This window comes from Leptopilina heterotoma, unplaced genomic scaffold (assembly GCF_015476425.1).
Source record: "Leptopilina heterotoma isolate Lh14 unplaced genomic scaffold, ASM1547642v1 Lhet_209, whole genome shotgun sequence".
Taxonomy (NCBI): Eukaryota; Metazoa; Arthropoda; class Insecta; order Hymenoptera; family Figitidae; genus Leptopilina; species Leptopilina heterotoma.
Genome location: NW_025110924.1, coordinates 2120236 through 2135114, shown reverse-complemented (window position 1 = coordinate 2135114; position 14879 = coordinate 2120236). Strand labels below are relative to the sequence as shown.

At 29.0% G+C, this 14879-nt stretch overlaps 1 protein-coding gene across 5 annotated transcripts in view; it reads right to left on the bottom strand.

Moving 5' to 3' along the window:
- Positions 1 to 14879, bottom strand: part of LOC122501327 (serine-enriched protein) — a 46430-nt gene that overhangs the window by 20516 nt on the left and 11035 nt on the right. For all 5 annotated transcript variants that reach the window (XM_043610698.1, XM_043610700.1, XM_043610701.1 and 2 more), the window contains 3 exons: positions 14213 to 14370; positions 13947 to 14078; positions 13174 to 13356 (listed from right to left, as the gene is read on the bottom strand). In XM_043610698.1, the coding sequence (XP_043466633.1) occupies positions 13174 to 13356; positions 13947 to 14078; positions 14213 to 14370 (473 nt within the window). The remainder of the gene's footprint in view (positions 1 to 13173; positions 13357 to 13946; positions 14079 to 14212; positions 14371 to 14879) is intronic.

Sequence of the window (14879 nt, the reverse complement as noted above, 5' to 3'; positions counted from 1 at the left end):
GGCACTGAGCCCTAGCCAATCCTGAAGAATAGCGAATTTTTAAAATATTTTTAAGTAGTAGCACCACCACTCGAACGCTATCAGACAATCAAAATTTAGTAAAAAAAAAAATTTATTTCTTTAATATTTAATGATTCTATGCATCTGAAAATCACCTGAGTTCTAGTAGGCACTGAGCCCTAGCCAATCCTGAAGAATAGCGAATTTTTAAAATATTTTAAGTAGTAGCACCACCACCCGAACGCTATCAGACAACCAAAATTTAGTAAAAAATAAAAAAAAAATTTATTTCTTTAATATTTAATGACTCTACGCATCTGAAAATCACCTGAGTTCTAGTAGGCACTGAGCCCTAGCCAATCCTGAAGAATAGCGAATTTTTAAAATATTTTTAAGTAGTAGCACCACCACCCGAACGCTATCAGACAACCAAAATTTAGTAAAAAATAAAAAAAAAATTTATTTCTTTAATATTTAATGATTCTATGCATCTGAAAATCACCTGAGTTCTAGTAGGCACTGAGCCCTAGCCAATCCTGAAGAATAGCGAAGTTTTAAAATATTTTTAAGTAGTAGCACCACCACCCGAACGCTATCAGACAATCAAAATTTAGTAAAAAATAAAGAAAAAATTTATTTCTTTAATAGTTATTGATTCTATTCATCTGAAAATCACCTGAGTTCTAGTAGGCACTGAGCCCTAGCGAATCCTGAAGAATAGCGAATTTTTAAAATATTTTTAAGTAGTAGCACCACCACCCGAACGCTATCAGACAATCAAAATTTAGTAAAAAATAAAAAAAAAATTTATTTCTTTAATATTTAATGATTTTACTCATCTGAAAATCACCTGAGTTATAGTAGGCCTTGAGCCCTAGCCAATCCTGAAGAATAGCGAATTTTTAAAATATTTTTAAGTAGTAGCACCACCACCCGAACGCTATCAGAAAATCAAAATTTAGTAAAAAATAAAAAAAAAATTTATTTCTTTAATATTTAATGATTCTATGCATTTGAAAATCACCTGAGTTCTAGTAGGCACTGAGACCTAGCCAATCCTGAAGAATAGCGAAGTTTTAAAATATTTTTAAGTAGTAGCACCACCACCCGAACGCTATCAGACAATCAAAATTTAGTAAAAAAAAAAAAAATTTATTTCTTATAAATTTAATAATTCGAATTATCTAAAAATCACCTGAGTTGTAGTAGGGACTGAACCCTACACAATCCTGATGAATAGAAAATTTTCTTTCAATTTTTTAGTATTAGCAGGTCCACCCGTACGCCATCAGACAAACAAAATTTGGTAAAAATGTAATTAAAAATTTATTTCTTCCAAATTTAAGAATTCTAATCATCTGAAAATCACCTGAGTTCTAGTTGGCACTGAGCCCTAGCCAATCCTGAAGAATAGAGAATTTTTAAAATATTTTTAAGTAGTAGCACCACCACCCGAACGCTATCAGACAATCAAAATTTAGTAAAAAATAAAAAAAAAATTTATTTCTTTAATATTTAATGATTCTATGCATCTGAAAATCACCTGAGTTCTAGTAGGCACTGAGCCCTAGCCAATCCTAAAGAATAGCGAATTTTTAAAATATTTTTAAGTAGTAGCACCACCACTCGAACGCTATCAGACAACAAAATTTAGTAAAAAAAAAAAATTTATTTCTTTAATATTTAAAGATTCTATGCATCTGAAAATCACCTGAGTTCTAGTAGGCACTGAGCCCTAGCCAATCCTGAAGAATAGCGAATTTTTAAAATATTTTTAAGTAGTAGCACCACCACCCGAACGCTATCAGACAATCAAAATTTAGTAAAAAATAAAAAAAAAATTTATTTCTTTAATATTTAATGATTTTATTCATCTGAAAATTACCTGAGTTATAGTAGGCACTGAGCCCTAGCCAATCCTGAAGAGTAGCGAATTTTTAAAATATTTTTAAGTAGTAGCACCACCACCCGAACGCTATCAGACAATCAAAATTTAGTAAAAAAAAAAAAAAAAATTTATTTCTTTAATATTTAATGATTCTATGCATCTGAAAATCACCTGAGTTTTAGTAGGCACTGAGCCCTAGCCAATCCTGAAGAATAGCGAATTTTTAAAATATTTTTAAGTAGTAGCACCACCACCCGAACGCTATCAGACAATCAAAATTTAGTAAAAAATAAAAAAAAAATTTATTTCTTTAATATTTAATGATTTTATTCATCTGAAAATCACCTGAGTTATAGTAGGCACTGAGCCCTAGCCAATCCTGAAGAGTAGCGAATTTTTAAAATATTTTTAAGTAGTAGCACCACCACCCGAACGCTATCAGACAATCAAAATTTAGTAAAAAATAAAAAAAAAATTTATTTCTTTAATATTTAATGGTTCTATGCATCTGAAAATCACCTGAGTTCTAGTAGGCACTGAGCCCTAGCCAATCCTGAAGAATAGCGAATTTTTAAAATATTTTTAAGTAGTAGCACCACCACCCGAACGCTATCAGACAATCAAAATTTAGTAAAAAATAAAAAAAAATTTATTTCTTTAATATTTAATGATTTTATTCATCTGAAAATCACCTGAGTTATAGTAGGCACTGAGCCCTAGCCAATCCTGAAGAGTAGCGAATTTTTAAAATATTTTTAAGTAGTAGCACCACCACCCGAACGCTATCAGACAATCAAAATTTAGTAAAAAATAAAAAAAAAATTTATTTCTTTAATATTTAATGATTCTATGCATTTGAAAATCACCTGAGTTCTAGTAGGCACTGAGACCTAGCCAATCCTGAAGAATAGCGAAGTTTTAAAATATTTTTAAGTAGTAGCACCACCACCCGAACGCTATCAGACAATCAAAATTTAGTAAAAAAAAAAAAATTTATTTCTTATAAATTTAATAATTCGAATTATCTAAAAATCACCTGAGTTGTAGTAGGGACTGAACCCTACACAATCCTGATGAATAGAAAATTTTCTTTCAATTTTTTAGTATTAGCAGGTCCACCCGTACGCCATCAGACAAACAAAATTTGGTAAAAATGTAATTAAAAATTTATTTCTTCCAAATTTAAGAATTCTAATCATCTGAAAATCACCTGAGTTCTAGTAGGCACTGAGCCCTAGCCAATCCTGAAGAATAGCGAAGTTTTAAAATATTTTTAAGTAGTAGCACCACCACTCGAACGCTATCAGACAACAAAATTTAGTAAAAAAAAAAAAATTTATTTCTTTAATATTTAATGATTCTATGCATCTGAAAATCACCTGAGTTCTAGTAGGCACTGAGCCCTAGCCAATCCTGAAGAATAGCGAATTTTTAAAATATTTTTAAGTAGTAGCACCACCACCCGAACGCTATCAGACAACCAAAATTTAGTAAAAAATAAAAAAAAAATTTATTTCTTTAATATTTAATGATTCTATGCATCTGAAAATCACCTGAGTTCTAGTAGGCACTAAGCCCCAGCTAATCCTGAAGAATAGCGAATTTTTAAAATATTTTTAAGTAGTAGCACCACCACCCGAACGCTATCAGACAACCAAATTTAGTAAAAAATAAAAAAAAATTTATTTCTTTAATAGTTAATAATTCTATTCATCTGAAAATCACCTGAGTTCTAGTAGGCACTGAGCCCTAGCCAATCCTGAAGAATAGCAAAGTTTTAAAATATTTTTAAGTAGTAGCACCACCACCCGAACGCTATCAGACAATCAAAATTTAGTAAAAAATAAAAAAAAATTTATTTCTTTAATATTTAATGATTCTATGCATTTGAAAATCACCTGAGTTCTAGTAGGCACTGAGACCTAGCCAATCCTGAAGAATAGCGAAGTTTTAAAATATTTTTAAGTAGTAGCACCACCACCCGAGCGCTATCAGACAATCAAAATTTAGTAAAAAATAAAAAAAAAATTTATTTCTTTAATATTTAATGATTCTATGCATCTGAAAATCACCTGAGTTCTAGTAGGCACTGAGCCCTAGCCAATCCTGAAGAATAGCGAATTTTTAAAATATTTTTAAGTAGTAGCACCACCACTCGAACGCTATCAGACAACAAAATTTAGTAAAAAAAAAAAAATTTATTTCTTTAATATTTAATGATTCTATGCATCTGAAAATCACCTGAGTTCTAGTAGGCACTGAGCCCTAGCCAATCCTGAAGAATAGCGAATTTTTAAAATATTTTTAAGTAGTAGCACCACCACCCGAACGCTATCAGACAACCAAAATTTAGTAAAAAATAAAAAAAAAATTTATTTCTTTAATATTTAATGATTCTATGCATCTGAAAATCACCTGAGTTCTAGTAGGCACTGAGCCCTAGCCAATCCTGAAGAATAGCGAATTTTTAAAATATTTTTAAGTAGTAGCACCACCACCCGAACGCTATCAGACAATCAAAATTTAGTAAAAAATAAAAAAAAAATTTATTTCTTTAATATTTAATGATTTTATTCATCTGAAAATCACCTGAGTTATAGTAGGCACTGAGCCCTAGCCAATCCTGAAGAGTAGCGAATTTTTAAAATATTTTTAAGTAGTAGCACCACCACCCGAACGCTATCAGACAATCAAAATTTAGTAAAAAAAAAAAAAAAAATTTATTTCTTTAATATTTAATGATTCTATGCATCTGAAAATCACCTGAGTTTTAGTAGGCACTGAGCCCTAGCCAATCCTGAAGAATAGCGAATTTTTAAAATATTTTTAAGTAGTAGCACCACCACTTGAACGCTATCAGACAATCAAAATTTAGTAAAAAATAAAAAAAAAATTTATTTCTTTAATATTTAATGATTCTATGCATTTGAAAATCACCTGAGTTCTAGTAGGCACTGAGACCTAGCCAATCCTGAAGAATAGCGAAGTTTTAAAATATTTTTAAGTAGTAGCACCACCACCCGAACGCTATCAGACAATCAAAATTTAGTAAAAAAAAAAAATTTATTTCTTATAAATTTAATAATTCTAATTATCTAAAAATCACCTGAGTTGTAGTAGGGACTGAACCCTACACAATCCTGATGAATAGAAAATTTTCTTTCAATTTTTTAGTATTAGCAGGTCCACCCGTACGCCATCAGACAAACAAAATTTGGTAAAAATGTAATTAAAAATTTATTTCTTCCAAATTTAAGAATTCTAATCATCTGAAAATCACCTGAGTTCTAGTAGGCACTGAGCCCTAGCCAATCCTGAAGAATAGCGAAGTTTTAAAATATTTTTAAGTAGTAGCACCACCACCCGAACGCTATCAGACAATCAAAATTTAGTAAAAAAAAAAAAAATTTATTTCTTATAAATTTAAGAATTCTATTCATCTGAAAATCACCTAAGTTCTAGTAGGCACTGAGCCCTAGCCAATCCTGAAGAATAGCGAAGTTTTAAAATATTTTTAAGTAGTAGCACCACCACCCGAACGCTATCAGACAATCAAAATTTAGTAAAAAATAAAAAAAAAATTTATTTCTTTAATATTTAATGATTCTATGCATCTGAAAATCACCTGAGTTCTAGTAGGCACTGAGCCCTAGCCAATCCTGAAGAATAGCGAATTTTTAAAATATTTTTAAGTAGTAGCACCACCACCCGAACGCTATCAGACAATCAAAATTTAGTAAAAAATAAAAAAAAAATGTATTTCTTTAATAGTTAATGATTCTATTCATCTGAAAATCACCTGAGTTCTAGTAGGCACTGAGCCCTAGCCAATCCTGAAGAATAGCGAAGTTTTAAAATATTTTTAAGTAGTAGCACCACCACCCGAACGCTATCAAACAATCAAAATTTAGTAAAAAAAAAAAAAAAAATTTATTTCTTTAATATTTAATGATTCTATGCATCTGAAAATCACCTGAGTTTTAGTAGGCACTGAGCCCTAGCCAATCCTGAAGAATAGCGAATTTTTAAAATATTTTTAAGTAGTAGCACCACCACCCGAACGCTATCAGACAATCAAAATTTAGTAAAAATAAAAAAAAATTTATTTCTTTAATATTTAATGATTCTATGCATCTGAAAATCACCTGAGTTCTAGAAGGCACTGAGCCCTAGCCAATCCTGAAGAATAGCGAATTTTTAAAATATTTTTAAGTAGTTGCACCACCACTCGAACGCTATCAGACAACAAAATTTAGTAAAAAAAAAAAAATTTATTTCTTTAATATTTAATGATTCTATGCATCTGAAAATCACCTGAGTTCTAGTAGGCACTGAGCCCTAGCCAATCCTGAAGAATAGCGAATTTTTAAAATATTTTTAAGTAGTAGCACCACCACCCGAACGCTATCAGACAATCAAAATTTAGTAAAAAAAAAAAAAAAAATTTATTTCTTTAATATTTAATGATTCTATGCATCTGAAAATCACTGAGTTCTAGTAGGCACTGAGCCCTAGCCAATCCTGAAGAATAGCGAATTTTTAAAATATTTTTAAGTAGTAGCACCACCACCCGAACGCTATCAGACAATCAAAATTTAGTAAAAAAAAAAAAAAAAAATTTATTTCTTTAATATTTAATGATTCTATGCATCTGAAAATCACCTGAGTTCTAGTAGGCACTGAGCCCTAGCCAATCCTGAAGAATAGCGAATTTTTAAAATATTTTTAAGTAGTAGCACCACCACTCGAACGCTATCAGACAATCAAAATTTAGTAAAAAAAAAAAATTTATTTCTTTAATATTTAATGATTCTATGCATCTGAAAATCACCTGAGTTCTAGTAGGCACTGAGCCCTAGCCAATCCTGAAGAATAGCGAATTTTTAAAATATTTTTAAGTAGTAGCACCACCACCCGAACGCTATCAGACAACCAAAATTTAGTAAAAAATAAAAAAAAAATTTATTTCTTTAATATTTAATGATTCTATGCATCTGAAAATCACCTGAGTTCTAGTAGGCACTGAGCCCTAGCCAATCCTGAAGAATAGCGAATTTTTAAAATATTTTTAAGTAGTAGCACCACCACCCGAACGCTATCAGACAATCAAAATTTAGTAAAAAATAAAAAAAAAATTTATTTCTTTAATATTTAATGATTTTATTCATCTGAAAATCACCTGAGTTATAGTAGGCACTGAGCCCTAGCCAATCCTGAAGAGTAGCGAATTTTTAAAATATTTTTAAGTAGTAGCACCACCACCCGAACGCTATCAGACAATCAAAATTTAGTAAAAAAAAAAAAAAAATTTATTTCTTTAATATTTAATGATTCTATGCATCTGAAAATCACCTGAGTTTTAGTAGGCACTGAGCCCTAGCCAATCCTAAAGAATAGCGAATTTTTAAAATATTTTTAAGTAGTAGCACCACCACCCGAACGCTATCAGACAATCAAAATTTAGTAAAAAATAAAAAAAAAATTTATTTCTTTAATATTTAATGATTCTATGCATTTGAAAATCACCTGAGTTCTAGTAGGCACTGAGACCTAGCCAATCCTGAAGAATAGCGAAGTTTTAAAATATTTTTAAGTAGTAGCACCACCACCCGAACGCTATCAGACAATCAAAATTTAGTAAAAAAAAAAAATTTATTTCTTATAAATTTAATAATTCGAATTATCTAAAAATCACCTGAGTTGTAGTAGGGACTGAACCCTACACAATCCTGATGAATAGAAAATTTTCTTTCAATTTTTTAGTATTAGCAGGTCCACCCGTACGCCATCAGACAAACAAAATTTGGTAAAAATGTAATTAAAAATTTATTTCTTCCAAATTTAAGAATTCTAATCATCTAAAAATCACCTGAGTTCTAGTAGGCACTGAGCCCTAGCCAATCCTGAAGAATAGCGAATTTTTAAAATATTTTTAAGTAATAGCACCACCACCCGAACGCTATCAGACAACCAAAATTTAGTAAAAAATAAAAAAAAAATTTATTTCTTTAATATTTAATGATTCTATGCATCTGAAAATCACCTGAGTTCTAGTAGGCACTGAGCCCTAGCCAATCCTGAAGAATAGCGAAGTTTTAAAATATTTTTAAGTAGTAGCACCACCACCCGAACGCTATCAGACAATCAAAATTTAGTAAAAAAAAAAAAAAAAATTTATTTCTTTAATATTTAATGATTCTATGCATCTGAAAATCACCTGAGTTCTAGTAGGCACTGAGCCCTAGCGAATCCTGAAGAATAGCGAATTTTTAAAATATTTTTAAGTAGTAGCACCACCACCCGAACGCTATCAGACAATCAAAATTTAGTAAAAAATAAAAAAAAAATTTATTTCTTTAATATTTAATGGTTCTATGCATCTGAAAATCACCTGAGTTCTAGTAGGCACTGAGCCCTAGCCAATCCTGAAGAATAGCGAATTTTTAAAATATTTTTAAGTAGTAGCACCACCACCCGAACGCTATCAGACAATCAAAATTTAGTAAAAAATAAAAAAAAAATTTATTTTTTTAATATTTAATGGTTCTATGCATCTGAAAATCACCTGAGTTCTAGTAGGCACTGAGCCCTAGCCAATCCTGAAAAATAGCGAATTTTTAAAATATTTTTAAGTAGTAGCACCACCACCCGAACGCTATCAGACAATCAAAATTTAGTAAAAAATAAAAAAAAAATTTATTTCTTTAATATTTAATGATTTTATTCATCTGAAAATCACCTGACTTATAGTAGGCACTGAGCCCTAGCCAATTCTGAAGAATAGAGAATTTTTAAAATATTTTTAAGTAGTAGCACCACCACCCGAACGCTATCAGACAATCAAAATTTAGTAAAAAAAAAAAAAATTTATTTCTTATAAATTTAATAATTCGAATTATCTAAAAATCACCTGAGTTGTAGTAGGGACTGAACCCTACACAATCCTGATGAATAGAAAATTTTCTTTCAATTTTTTAGTATTAGCAGGTCCACCCGTACGCCATCAGACAAACAAAATTTGGTAAAAATGTAATTAAAAATTTATTTCTTCCAAATTTAAGAATTCTAATCATCTGAAAATCACCTGAGTTCTAGTAGGCACTGAGCCCTAGCCAATCCTAAAGAATAGCGAATTTTTAAAATATTTTTAAGTAGTAGCACCACCACCCGAACGCTATCAGACAATCAAAATTTAGTAAAAAATAAAAAAAAAATTTATTTCTTTAATATTTAATGATTATATGCATTTGAAAATCACCTGAGTTCTAGTTGGCACTGAGCCCTAGCCAATTCTGAAGAATAGAGAATTTTTAAAATATTTTTAAGTAGTAGCACCACCACCCGAACGCTATCAGACAATCAAAATTTAGTAAAAAATAAGGAAAAATTTATTTCTTTAATAGTTAATGATTCTATTCATCTGAAAATCACCTGAGTTCTAGTAGGCACTGAGCCCTAGCCAATCCTGAAGAATAGCGAAGTTTTAAAATATTTTTAAGTAGTAGCACCACCACCCGAACGCTATCAGACAATCAAAATTTAGTAAAAAATAAAGAAAAAATTTATTTCTTTAATAGTTAATGATTCTATTTATCTGAAAATCACCTGAGTTCTAGTAGGCACTGAGCCCTAGCGAATCCTGAAGAATAGCGAATTTTTAAAATATTTTTAAGTAGTAGCACCACCACCCGAACGCTATCAGACAATCAAAATTTAGTAAAAAATAAAAAAAAAATTTATTTCTTTAATATTTAATGATTTTATTCATCTGAAAATCACCTGAGTTATAGTAGGCACTGAGCCCTAGCCAATCCTGAAGAGTAGCGAATTTTTAAAATATTTTTAAGTAGTAGCACCACCACCCGAACGCTATCAGACAATCAAAATTTAGTAAAAAAAAAAAAAAAAATTTATTTCTTTAATATTTAATGATTCTATGCATCTGAAAATCACCTGAGTTCTAGTAGGCACTGAGCCCTAGCGAATCCTGAAGAATAGCGAAGTTTTAAAATATTTTTAAGTAGTAGCACCACCACCCGAACGCTATCAGACAATCAAAATTTAGTAAAAAATAAAGAAAAAATTTATTTCTTTAATAGTTAATGATTCTATTTATCTGAAAATCACCTGAGTTCTAGTAGGCACTGAGCCCTAGCCAATCCTGAAGAATAGCGAAGTTTTAAAATATTTTTAAGTAGTAGCACCACCACCCGAACGCTATCAGACAATCCAAATTTACTAAAAAAAAAAAAATTTATTTCTTATAAATTTAATAATTCGAATTATCTAAAAATCACCTGAGTTGTAGTAGGGACTGAACCCTACACAATCCTGATGAATAGAAAATTTTCTTTCAATTTTTTAGTATTAGCAGGTCCACCCGTACGCCATCAGACAAACAAAATTTGGTAAAAATGTAATTAAAAATTTATTTCTTCCAAATTTAAGAATTCTAATCATCTGAAAATCACCTGAGTTCTAGTAGGCACTGAGCCCTAGCCAATCCTGAAGAATAGCGAAGTTTTAAAATATTTTTAAGTAGTAGCACCACCACCCGAACGCTATCAGACAATCAAAATTTAGTAAAAAATAAAAAAAAAATTTATTTCTTTAATATTTAATGATTCTATGCATCTGAAAATCACCTGAGTTCTAGTAGGCACTGAGCCCTAGCCAATCCTGAAGAATAGCGAATTTTTAAAATATTTTTAAGTAGTAGCACCACCACTCGAACGCTATCAGACAATCAAAATTTAGTAAAAAAAAAAAATTTATTTCTTTAATATTAAATGATTCTATGCATCTGAAAATCACCTGAGTTCTAGTAGGCACTGAGCCCTAGCCAATCCTGAAGAATAGCGAATTTTTAAAATATTTTTAAGTAGTAGCACCACCACCCGAACGCTATCAGACAACCAAAATTTAGTAAAAAATAAAAAAAAAATTTATTTCTTTAATATTTAATGATTCTATGCATCTGAAAATCACCTGAGTTCTAGTAGGCACTGAGCCCTAGCCAATCCTGAAGAATAGCGAATTTTTAAAATATTTTTAAGTAGTAGCACCACCACCCGAACGCTATCAGACAACCAAAATTTAGTAAAAAATAAAAAAAAAATTTATTTCTGTAATATTTAATGATTCTATGCATCTGAAAATCACCTGAGTTCTAGTAGGCACTGAGCCCTAGCCAATCCTGAAGAATAGCAAAGTTTTAAAATATTTTTAAGTAGTAGCACCACCACCCGAACGCTATCAGACAATCAAAATTTAGTAAAAAATAAAGAAAAAATTTATTTCTTTAATAGTTAATGATTCTATTCATCTGAAAATCACCTGAGTTCTAGTAGGCACTGAGCCCTAGCCAATCCTGAAGAATAGCGAAGTTTTAAAATATTTTTAAGTAGTAGCACCACCACCCGAACGCTATCAGACAATCAAAATTTAGTAAAAAATAAAAAAAAAATTTATTTTTTTAATATTTAATGATTCTATGCATCTGAAAATCACCTGAGTTTTAGTAGGCACTGAGCCCTAGCCAATCCTGAAGAATAGCGAATTTTTAAAATATTTTTAAGTAGTAGCACCACCACCCGAACGCTATCAGACAACCAAAATTTAGTAAAAAATAAAAAAAAATTTATTTCTTTAATATTTAATGATTCTATGCATCTGAAAATCACCTGAGTTCTAGTAGGCACTGAGCCCTAGCCAATCCTGAAGAATAGCGAATTTTTAAAATATTTTTAAGTAGTAGCACCACCACCCGAACGCTATCAGACAATCAAAATTTAGTAAAAAATAAAGAAAAAATTTATTTCTTTAATATTTAATGATTCTATGCATCTGAAAATCACCTGAGTTCTAGTAGGCACTAAGCCCTAGCCAATCCTGAAGAGTAGCGAATTTTTAAAATATTTTTAAGTAGTAGCACCCTCGTCCAAACACCATCAGACAATTAAAATTTTGGGAAAAAGGCATTAAAAATTTATTTCTTTAAAATTCAAAAATTCAATGCTAATTATAAATATGAGAAAAACATTTTAAATTCAGATTTTATAGCGTGAAATGTAAATATGTAATTTTTTCACCCCGTTCTACTCTAATAGTATTGTAATCATTGTAATAATTTTTTTTTTAAATTTGACTTTTTATTGTTATAATATTGTAATTATTGTTATTATTAGTTCTGTAACAATTGATTATTAATTAATTATTCATTGTAATTATTAAATGTTGAATTAAATTTGTTATTAAAATATTACATAAATAAATTATTATTGTTTTTAAAAATTGTGTAATTATTATGTTAAATATTTTAAAATATATGTTTCTTATATAAAACTTAAACATAATCTGAATAAACAGTATTTTCAAAATTTTTAATTGTATTTTATATTCTAAAAAGCATGTTATTTTTTGTATTTTTATTTTTAGAGTAATATAAAACTATACATAGATTATTTAAAAATAATAGTATAATTTCCAATAATGTATTTTTTTGGGATAAAAATTTAGAAAATAATTGAATTTTTCAAAAATTTAGAGCAGAATTAGAATAAAAATAAATATTTTTGATTGAAATGAGGAAAGAGTCAGGGAAATACTGAATCAAATTTTTGTGAATCGACTAAAAGAATTTTTTTTATTCGTTGAAATTAATTTTCGATAGCTACTTTTCTACTACTTTTTCGGTATTTAGGCTGCTTTTTGATACTCTTTTAACATTAATTATTGAGTGTGAAGCCTGTAAATACTAATTATTAATTTAATAATATTTTATTTAAAATAATGGCAACACTTATTTCAAACTAATTAATATTTTTTAATAGAATTGTATCAACCCTAAATCTCAACCATTTTACATATTTCGTTAGACAACATTATGCTTCTAGTTCTAAATTATGAATTATTATATTTTAATATATATTTTCTTAATTCAATACAAAAATTATTGCTTAAAAAAAATTGAATTCAATAGCATTGGCTCTATTGGGCCAAATGTTTTTTTCTCAGTGTAGTGGATCAAAAATTCTTGATTTTTTTGATTATCAATTAATTAATAATGATAATGATAACATTAGCATATTAAAAAATTGAAAATTGTTGTATATATATATATTAATATTAAATTTCTTTACAGTGGCAGAAGAATATTCAATAATGAATTAAAAATTGCATCATAATCGATGATTATCATTTTTTGTGAATAGGGTGATAATAAATATTTTTTTGATTAATTTTCTCTTTGTCGGTATTTAAAAGTAAAGACTTGAAACACGCACCTGATACGCCAGTGCATTCATGATAATACTGTAGGGCACTAGTGAAAGAGGATGAACTTCTCTCATTAAAACATTTGCTGGAATCTTGTGGAACTGGATATAATCAAGAAAGTTTCCAATAACGTCCTTGAGAGGTGTGTTATGATTACCATCGCAGTACTTCTTGCTCCACATTAACGCTGCCTGTGATAAGATAAGAAAAATTAAGGAATCCCGAGAAATAGAAAATAATTCCGAGTTAGATAATCAATTTTACATATCTACATATTACATACGGCTACTGATTCTCCACGCGCGAAGTGGTAACTTTTAACTACCGTAACTTTTTTAAAAATTAAATTCATTTTTTAAAAATTTGCTATGCAGATCTTTTTAATAAAGTTTGAAAATAATATTATTTTGTTTTCTGAATTAAAACAAGTTACTAAATTGTATTTGTCTTACATTATTTTTAATTTTAATTATTTTCTGAATGGAATAAAGAAAAACAGGATTAAAATAGATTTTGTGTAAAGTAAACGACATTAAAGTATTGAACTTGATTTTTGAGAGGAGAATCAAAAAAGTACATTTTTGATTAATTATGCAAAAGTTTGAAGCAGATTTGAAAATAATGTTATAGTCATTAAATAGAAAACAGGGAATCAAAAATTATCACTAAGTGAAGTACCCATGTACAGTTCAAATCGCGCAAAAACATTAATTAATCGTTATAAAAACAAAAAATAATCACATTATAAATCTTGCTTTACAAAATAAAAATAACAAATTACCTGAAATTTTGTGAATTCGTCAGCTCTTAGGTCTTCTCTGGCTAAGATTAATCGCACCACATGTTGAGGTAATAACGTAAATGATCCTAAATTAAGAACATCATTGCCATGTTCGTCAACAAATTCCAAGACCTAAAAAAACGAATTTATTTTCTTTAAAAAAAAATTGCATATAAATCAACTTGTATATAATTGTAAGCATTTATTTAAAATCAAGCTTAATTTTTTAAAGAAGAAAGAAAAAAAGAAGAAGAAGAATTTCTTACCTTCTGCACAAGGGATTTGGTACACTTGTATTGAATGTAACGTTCAGCAGATGCTAAAAGTGCACAAACTGTATCAACAGTAATGCAGCATTGTACAAAACCTGCACAAGCTCGTCTAAGTTCATCAAGTCCATAGTAATCAGCAGCATTCATTACCCCTTTAAGGAATAGAAAATAACTTTTATTACATTTTGAGAAATGTCACTTGTAACTTTTTTTAAGCTTACACCCAGAGAAGAATTTTATTTAAACCAAATATATTTTATTTTTTATACGAGTTAAATAAACGTATATTTGTCCCAGAACCAACTGAACTTCTTATTTCTTTCAAATAAAAATTTTATTCGACATAAATAAAACATATATTTGATAATATAAATAATAAATAAAATAAAAATAAAACAATAAAATAAAATTTTATTTAAACCACAATAAAATTTATTTGAGACAAATAAAAAGTCTAGTTGGTTCTTTGTCAAATGTATCCTTTCTCTGGGTGTAATATAACTAAACTTTCAGTACTAGTTGAAAATTTGAAAATGAAAATTAAATTACGATTTTATAGCTCATAAAAATTTAAAAAGTGTCTTTTTGCTCCACACTTCACTCTAATATATAAATAATATTAACTTTGAATAATAATACAGGGTTGCCACTATTTGTCAAT